Genomic DNA, 9,388 nt, shown 5'->3' on the forward strand with positions numbered 1-9,388 from the left:
AAAGTATACTGTAGTATACGCAGCGGTATCTGTGATTAAATAAGTTTAGGTGGTAGAATTAATCACAGAATTGGTGCGATGGGTCATCGAAATGTAGAGACTTTTCCGCCATCAACGTTCAAGAGAAGATTTGGGATTAAAAATGTAGGATCGATCAAGAAATTGTTTTTAAGACACACACACACACACACACACACACACACACACATACTCACGATCACAAACACGGCATTGGAAATGTCAGAGCAATAAACAGTTGCAGGGGCTGATGGGGATTGATGGGCTGCTAACCCCTCATTTGTGCCTCCGGTGGGACGCCGCGCTCCTCCAGGCCCTTATGTAATCCTGGCGCTGCTTCAGCCGCGGCCTCTGTGAATTCCTGCTGTGTTACTGGATACCCCGCAGTTACCACTCGGAGTGTAGGTCAAACATATCAGTGAGCGGCTAATTGGGAACATCTCTATATCTTCCCCCCCCCCCCACCGCTCTGCCTTCCGACCTACTACTCTGGTTGGCCGTTGCGTAAGTCGTTGCCATGGAAGTGAGCCGGGGTTTCCATGGCGCCGCGCTCGTTGTTGTGAGAACATCGTGTTTTTGGCCCTCGTCACGCCGACTGGTGTCGTGTGGGCTGTGGATCAGATATGGAAGGACGTGAACGGTTCTGCTCAATGTACGAGTCCACTTGTAGTTCATAAAAACGGATCTTTTAATTGGTTCTTTAATGAGACAAAGCAGGCTACACCAGGGAAAAAAAAAAAAAGCTTGATTATTTTTTTTTTCTTCTCATAACAACTGCACTCTTACATACATTTTTTTTTTTACAGTCATGGACTCCCTTTGTACAGTATAACACCACACAAATCTATATACTCAATGGCTTTTTAGAGCTTTACTTAAAGAATCTTGCTGATATTCTGGTATGTGTGTGTGTGTGTGTGTGTGTGTGTGTGTAAATTGTCGGGGGGGGGTTTGTGTTAGACTGCTCCAGGGTGTGTTCACTTTCCAGTATTGCCCTCCTCTCACCCACCAGACTAGACCTTTTGACCTATGACCTTGCAAGGGGTGAGGAATTCACAACAAAGTTTAAATCTTCTCAAGGATGTGCTCAGAGTACACCGACTTAGGGCCCTTTGCTTTTTGAAGAACATGCTTTCTCTCATCTTTAAAGTACTACATTTTTCATATATTTTTTCGTCACATACAAAACAGAAAAAGTCCATTATATACATCCTCCACGTCTCCCGCATTGTTACCACAGGTCCCTTCCCCTGCGACCGTAGCAAAGATCACATTTGATGTTCTTGGGCCAAGATGTTGACCACCAGTCCAGTTGAAGCATCCATGTTTTCATTGCCCTTTGGTTTCTACGTTAACTCTAATCATGCAGTTCAAAAGAAGGAACAAAAAAAAAAAAAATTAAAAAATGATAATGGATAATAACCTTTAGAAATCCTTTGAAGCAGTTGGTCAGTTCAGTGACAGTCTCACACACGGGAGACAGAATCCCTGCGAAGTGCGGTGGTCCATCTGGGCATGTCTGTGTGACGACCATTCTCACGGCGCACCAACAAAACATGCCAGTCTGCAGCACATCCGGTAGCTTAGAGATGGAGCTGAAGAGTTGTGAAGTCGGGTAACAGTGGACCTGCATCCGGGTCGGCTGGGTCAGGGGGTCATATGTCGGAGCTGCTTCTTCATACCGGCCGGTCCACCGCGTACTGGCAGGGGCTCAGGTTGGACACGGGGTTCTGCACTGCCGGATACGCGAAGTTGGTGTGCTGCTTGGCCTTGAGCCGCAGGCTGGCCAGGCTGGAGTTGCAGGTGTCTCTGTACATGTAGGGACTGGCCGTGGTGGCGTAGGGGCAAGTGGCGGCCGTCACTGCTACCGAGTTGAGCGCCGCGGGGCCGTTGAGGTTGTTGAGGTTGCCCAGGTTGTTGAGCCCGCTGGCGGGGACCCCAGCGACCGCTGAGGGCACCATGCTCGAGGCCATGTTCATGGAGGGGATGGAGCTGGGGGGGGAGAACATGGGCTGGGATGACAGGGGGCTTACATTCATCGAGTTAAAGAACGGAAAGCTCTTAGCGGAGAGCGGGCTGTTTGCAAGGCTCTTTGTGGCCCAGTTATTGTAGGAGTAGCCCGTGTACATGTCGTCGTAAGGCTGCATGAGTCCATTGAACTGGGCGCCGAAGCCATTTTTGCACAACTCCGCCTGCTGGTTCCTCTCCCGCTTTCTCCACTTGGCACGTCGGTTCTTGAACCAAACCTACGGAAGCCAAAAGGAGAAAAATGCTTTGAGTCTTATGTGTGGCTCCTCTTACAGCCCCTAAACACTGGATTTCACATGAAATATCCACGACAACACAAGCAACGGCCACAGATAAATATGATTAAAGATTTCCCTGATGTGAAATACAAAACAACTGTGGAATATTATTTTGTGTTCATGTAAGATCCCATGGAGGAATCTTTTCGGGGCCTTTAAACATTTTAGTGTCTCACTTCAACTTCATTTGAAAAACATTCTTCCCATTAAAACAAATACAGAATTCACTTTCCATTAAAATCTTTTTGCAGAAAAAGAAAAAAAAATAAAGAGACTGAAAAGTTATTTTCAAATGACTTTTTCCTCAAGAAACCAGGAAGTGTCGCGAGTCAGTAAGATTTAATTCAAAAACACATTCAGTCAGAGTATCCTCACTCCCCTTGAATACTTTCAATAATATTGTGTGTGTGTGTGTGTGTGTGTGTGTGTGTGTGTGTCTGTGCGTGTGTAAGCAGAATTTTTGACATAGTGATCCCATGAAAGTAAGTTGGAGTGTTTCATCAAACAGTCATATTAAGCAAAGCTTATTAAAACTAATTATTGACTTATTTGAATAGTGAGATCCCAATGAAAGAAATGTCAGGGAAGGGCAATCTTCACATTTGTCTTTTTATGCTCCTATATTTGGAGGATATGAAACGGATTAAAGCTTTAGTGGAAAATCTAAATTGAGGCTTTTTAGAAATGAAAACTGCCTCTGTGGGGAAAAAAAATCTTTTTTAAAACTTTTGCTCTAAATTAGACGGATATATTTAATTTGCGGATACAAATACACGAAAGCTCCTGGTCATTTGTTCACACTTGTGTGTTTGTTTTTAACATCAAAATAATTTGGTGTCAAATGTTTTCATCTCATTAATCCCCGTGAAACTTTTACAGGCATTTCAACCGTCTCTCCGCCCCCTTGGCACGCGCGCTGTGTATCATCCAATCCGCTGTTATTATAGCAACAGAATGCTGTTGATCATTAATATGACTGTAAGGCGCATGACTCCGAGTTTTCCATCCAACTCGGCTGACGGCAGGGGAAACCCCACGCCTGCGGACAGGAGCGAAGCGATTTTTTCAGCGTGACTCAGAGTCAGCGAACGTTTTGTGGAATAGGCCGAAGCCTCAAGGTCACACAGTGGCTCGCCTGCGGCCGCGTTCGAGGACCTCTGTGAAATGTGGTCCAAAAGAGTCAAGTGTGTCGGAGCCCAAATTATGATTTTTTTTTTGGTACAAAGTTTTATTTTGATTAATTATGCATTAGAAAATAGAATATGGGAAGTTGAAAGGGGAGATTGGTCATTAATTATTGATAAATTGCTGTTGGAGTTGTATTGATGAAATGCAGAATACAGGACAAATCCACAATCTGCTGACTGAGGCAGTAACTCAACCAGCTGTCTCAAGACTCTTCTCTGTTTGGTTTGTAGCCACACAGTTTTTGACTGAGATTCATTACCGAGGAGGTTTTGTGATTGGTTCAGTTTGTTGATATTGTTGGGATGATAAAAAAAATTTTAAGGACTTAGGTGGGGCTTTTTCAACTTAAATATTAAAACGTCAGGTACATGTCATCTAAACTGTTTATGGACAAAAGGAAAAGAATTAATTGTAATTAAGAAAAGATAAGAAAGATATATTCAATATGATTTGAAAAAACAACAACAAATCAATGGGAGTCGGAGCCACGTTTGAATGCATCGACCCAAAGACGACAAAGGAGCAAACAGCTCAGCAGAGAAGTGCTCTCTTCAAGATCAAAATACTTTCTCTTAAAAATCCCTGAAGCTAATTTTCTCCGAATACAAAGTCAGTGCAAAGATACAGTTTGCGCTGGGCGAAGACACAAACGCACGGAAAGGTTTAGAGACTCAACACTGTACCATACTGTGACAGTCTATCGGTCTAAAGCTGAAACTCCTGGAAATAGGCGGTACCACTTCTGTACACAGACAGAACAGAAAAGGAGAAGGGAGCAAAAGTCAACGACTACTAGATAACTTCTGAAAACATCTCTCTGTTACTGGACCCAGCGGATCAGTTACTGTACAGCAGCTGTACACAGGTCTGAAGACACTCTTTATGTGTCGTACCCTGAATGTCCCATCTCACAATATTGAGATTATCGTTCACGGCCTGACGCGCCCCCATCCCGAGACCCTCAGTCGAGTGTTTTCAGCGCAGTCATGCCGCGGCAGCTTGGATGATGAACAGCAGCTCTGTGACAAATCACATGAATCAGGCCGACAAGGTGAAGTATTTTGGGCATGCAAGAATTTGCCTACACGCGGGGGGTCAGGACGGCCACCGATCGACATCAGGGACGAGACAATGTGCAGCCTGTTGTCCTTTCAAAATAACAACCAGGAGTGTGCGCTATGTGACCTTTCGTCCAGCCAACATTAATTTGATCCATCACTTGTCAGGCGGGCCGGCAACTGTATTGTCATCCGGGAGAATGTGTGTCCTCCTGCTCCATATAGCCGCGGCGACCAAACCACTGGGCGTGGGCACATTGTGCTGCACCTCTGACCTTTGGGTTTAGTGTGCGAACCCAAGCTTTTATAGACGGGAATAAAATGTTCATGGCACAATATTTTTATCCTAGTAGGTTTTTTTTTTAGCCATTTTGGCATCGTGTTTTTACTTTCAGTTACATAACTTCATTACCCCCAGTTCAAACATACATGAATAAATCTGCATTTCATTTTACACTCTGTTGTTTGTTTTATTGATTACATTCTTTGTACATATTTAGAATGTAGAAGTTTTTCGCCGTTGCCTCGCTCATTGACACGTTCCCTCTTTCACTACTTTGTTCTGTTTTCATGTATGTATGGCACTTTGTAACTCTGCTCTTTAAATCAAAGATATCATTGTGTGGTTTCAAAACTGTTACAGAAATGAATCGATGATCACTGGAAAATTTGTGACAGTAATATTACAATGGTAATATTGGGGAGGGGGGTGGGGGGGGGGGGGGTTGTTGTGTGCCCCTGAGACAATAAAATTTGTGACTGGAAGTCCAGTTGTGAGTGACACATTAAGGCGATCAAAGGCTTATCAGTAATATTCCTAGACAGGATTTTACTACTCTGGAAATTTATGACAGCGACAAGTATTTTATCTTCCATCGCTACGATCGTCAGGTAAACAGAAGGAGTGCAGCTTTAGCGGTACAGATTTAGCTTTGGCACCTCCGCTGCGCACATGGACCGACTCCATTCAAATGAGTGAGAGTGTTGAAAGATACAGTCAGTGTGAACGCAGCCTTAGCAGTAGTGGGCATGGTGAATTGGCGGCTGTGGCTCAGGAGGCGGAGTCGGCCGTCCACTAACCTGAAGGTTTGGCGGTTCAATCCCAGCTTCCCCTTCTCCGCACGCAAGACGCTTGACCCTAAAGTCACATTCACCCATTCACACACACGTTCATACAACGCTGCTGGGCAACTCGCTTCTTCTGTCACATTCATACACCGCTGGAACAGCCAACAGAGGCAATTTAGGGTTGAGTATCTTGCCCAAGGACACTTTGGCATGTAGACCGGGATGAAGCGGGGATCAAACCGTCGACCTTCTGGTTAGTGGACGGCCGACTCTACCTCCTTAAAAAGCTTTGGAACAGATTTCCACGAAAGTTGGTGGAAGGTTGGGACATAGGTCAAGAAAGAACCCATAACATTTTGGCACGGATCTGGACAAAGGGGCAGATGCGGGATTTTTGTCAGCTCCACTTTTGTTTAGAATTGCGAGATAAATAGATGCGTTATTTGACATTTTTACTTATTTCCCAGGGAAAAATTCATAAAATCAGGCACATTTGGAGGATTTTAAGGGGACTGTTGGGCCTCGGCGGAGGTATGTGCTCTACTGATGCCATTTCTACTTATTTATATGATTATCTATGAGTAACCGTGTTCTGTTATTCAACAGACTTTCAGTCTAATCGAACGCCACGCCTCACTGATTAGCACACCTTCAACCGGGGGAGGGGAACCTCGTCAGAACGTGGACCGGGGTCATATGTTCCAGAGGGACCATGGCAGAGGCGCGCGTACCCACCCTGACCCGTGCCTCCGTGAGGTTGGTCCACACTGCGATCTCCTCCCTGGTGCTCATGTCGGGGTAGCGGTTCCTCTGGAACGTGGCCTCCAGCTCCTGGAGCTGCTGGCTGGTGAAGTGAGTCCTCTGCCGCCGCTGCTTCTTCTTCAGAGAGCTGTCCTCGGCGCTGGACTCGTCCAGCTGGTTGTGGTGAGATTTCTCGGTGTCTGCGGAGACAGAGAGAAACTGATTTCACCAGGGGGCAACTTAAAGTAGGAAGATACCGTAGATAAGAGTAGACAGGATGACGGCATACACTGATGAGAATGAGAAAAAACTGCTGAGCATCGAGGTTCATTCTAGACTTTGATGTGAAAAAAAAGTTATGACCATACTTTCCTATAGTATATATCAATATTTTAAATTACAAAATTCATGGTAGACTTCAAAATTAAACAGGTTGTATGAGAAATAATGAATTCATAAAAAATTTGAGTGATCTTAATTCATTTCATATTCTCTTAATATGTTTAGATATCTGAAAATCCCCAAGTTACTTTCGCTACATAATTTGCTTCAGTGAAGCATATAAACCAAATCTGCAATTGATTAAACAAACACCAACAAAATGTGAGCAGTCCGTCTCAAACAAATACAGTAGCAGTTTATTAGTCCATAATGTTTTTGATAGTTCCAGTTCACAGAATTTTGTTAGGAACACCACCCAAATACTGAGCAGCTCCTCCCTTTGCTCTTTAACAGCCTCAGTTCTTTGTGTCATTGATTCCACAAGTTTCTGCTCCATGTTGACGCAGAACAGCACCATTTGTGCGGCATTTGTCAGCTGCACATTCGTGCTGCCAATCTGCCGTTCCACCACATCCCACATCTACTGGATTCACATCTGGTGAGTGGGGGAGGTCACTGAAGTTCACTGAACCCCCCTGTCATGTTCATGAAAATGGACTTTGAGACTTTTTCTTTGTGACATGGATCATCCATGATGGTAAACTGTGGCCATAAAGGGATGAACATGGGCAGCAACAATGGTCGCATGAACTGGGACGTTCAAATCAGCATTGATTGGTGTTAAGGGCCCAAACCGATCAGGAAACGAGCTCTGCTACAGATTTGAACCCCGCCCTTGCCCCCCGTGAAGTCGAATTGGCTGAAATTGGCATTGAGCACAAAAACTGTCACGACTTCAAAAGTCAAAACACATTCTGTATCTGTTCAACAGCACATTACTCTGACACCTTTCACCCCCGATCAACGTCACCCAACCCCTGCTGACAGCGACTATAGATCAAGCATCTTCTGAAATCCCTCGTTCCCATATAGGCAGGAAAATGACAAGCGCGCTGTTGCCAAGGGAGAATGAATCCAAACACTGAGTCACGTTCAGAGATGTGCCTGAGGAGCAGCAGGTGATTGCATGTGCCCCCCCCCCCCCGGGCGCAGGACCACACATCCATGTTATGTCTGCCATGGGCTCCTCTCTGCCACATCTGACTCCCACAGTTGGAGGACCTCACAGAGAGGAGTGAAATTAGTTTGCCGGCTAATCCTTTGGATCAAGCTTTTGTGACTGGGGCAGGTTGGGCTCTGTTTGGTGAGGGCTTAGCTCTCTGGGAGCAGTTCAGAATGATCAGCGGGGTTTAAAAAGAGGCTCCGCAGGGCCACCAGCAAAACCAATAAGGGCCAGGCCGAGGCCGTTATCTGGCAGTAAACTGACACTGGGTAAGCTGTCACTTAAGGCCAAAGTCTATAACACAATACAGAGGAAAGGGCAGCCCTTTTTAGAGCAACGCACTGACCAACAATAGGAGCAATCTGACCGATAATGCGGCGACATGACAGAGTTGTTCGGGGTCAGCTTCTCAGAGTGTTTTAATCTGGAGAACGACGACGAGGGGCTTTTAACCAAATCACTTTTCAGCATCTGGAAGTCCAGAATCGAAGAATAACGACTATCGCGTCCGTGTCAGAGCTTTCAAGGGTAAAGTCAATTTTTACAGGAGATTGAAAGTTTCTCATAAAAAGACACTCGGTTGACTCGGTGTAGTTAGGTGTGGTAGCCATGTTACACCTACTTCAGTATAACCAGATCCAGATTTTAGGTTGCACTTTGTGTTCACATAGAGGGGGGAACAATAGCCAATAAACTTAATATAAGTTTTTAGAATTTATGCCAATCTTAAAAAAAATTTAAATAATATCCTTTCATGGATAATGCATGAACAACATCCTTCAACATGGGTTGGAAAAATATACAGCAGAAAACATTTACATCAGCGAAAAGTCATTTTGAAACCTTTTCTCAAAGGGACGTGACTATTTGCTGGAATCTTCTGTGCATGAAAAAGCTGAAGAAGAAGAAGAGTCACAGCCATGATTGTATACATTTTCTCCTTTTTCACATTAAATATATAAATACATGTGCCACAATAACATTTTGGAGAAATTCCTAACTTTATCATTATTCATTATCATTGAGGCCTAGAATTTGTCTGGTTACAATGATGTGATAACAATGTTTTTAATCATATTATTTATACTTGATTATATTCTATTGCTGAGTTTTATTGAACTGCACAAAAAATATTTGAGACTTTTATTGTGAAATTTTAGATTTGATTAAAAAAAATATGCGGCTTGAGATTTACATACAAGTGAAAATGAATAATTCACCCAATTTCATTTTTCTTAATATGCTAATCCCTCTCACTCCCTAACCTCCAGTATTCCTTGGATATTATTTTCTTTCAAAATAAAAGCATTCTATCAACGCAGAAGTAAAAATGCAACTGAGACGTCTGTCTGTTTCTTTTCTTTCTCTCTCTGCAAACCGACACCATCTTGACCTCGTAAGAATCAATCTGACATTCAGGCCCCTGGCAGCAAACGAGTCTCTCGTTAGAAGACGAAAAGCTCAGAGTCCTAAATGAAGTCGTCCTTAACAAAGTCTGGTGCAGCCGGAGATGTGTGAAAACATTTTCACACCACATTTCTATCTAAAATAGTTTGTGTTCGTCA

The 9,388-nt window shown here is 44.0% G+C and overlaps 1 protein-coding gene across 4 annotated transcripts in view; it reads right to left on the reverse strand.

Moving 5' to 3' along the window:
- Nucleotides 1-486: 486 nt before the first annotated feature.
- pitx3 (paired-like homeodomain 3) overlaps nt 487-9,388 on the reverse strand; it is an 18,537-nt gene continuing 9,635 nt past the window's right edge. For 3 of the 4 annotated variants that reach the window (XM_035606962.2, XM_047335356.1, XM_035606963.2), the window contains exons 3-4: nt 6,374-6,579; nt 689-2,264 (exon numbers count right to left, since the gene is read on the reverse strand). In XM_035606962.2, the coding sequence (XP_035462855.2) occupies nt 1,695-2,264; nt 6,374-6,579 (776 nt within the window). In that variant the 3' untranslated portion in view covers nt 689-1,694. Of the gene's footprint in view, nt 629-688; nt 2,265-6,373; nt 6,580-9,388 lie in introns of those variants that run through there. The other variant, XR_004784784.2, reaches the window with a different exon arrangement.

This window comes from Scophthalmus maximus, chromosome 10 (assembly GCF_022379125.1).
Source record: "Scophthalmus maximus strain ysfricsl-2021 chromosome 10, ASM2237912v1, whole genome shotgun sequence".
Taxonomy (NCBI): Eukaryota; Metazoa; Chordata; class Actinopteri; order Pleuronectiformes; family Scophthalmidae; genus Scophthalmus; species Scophthalmus maximus.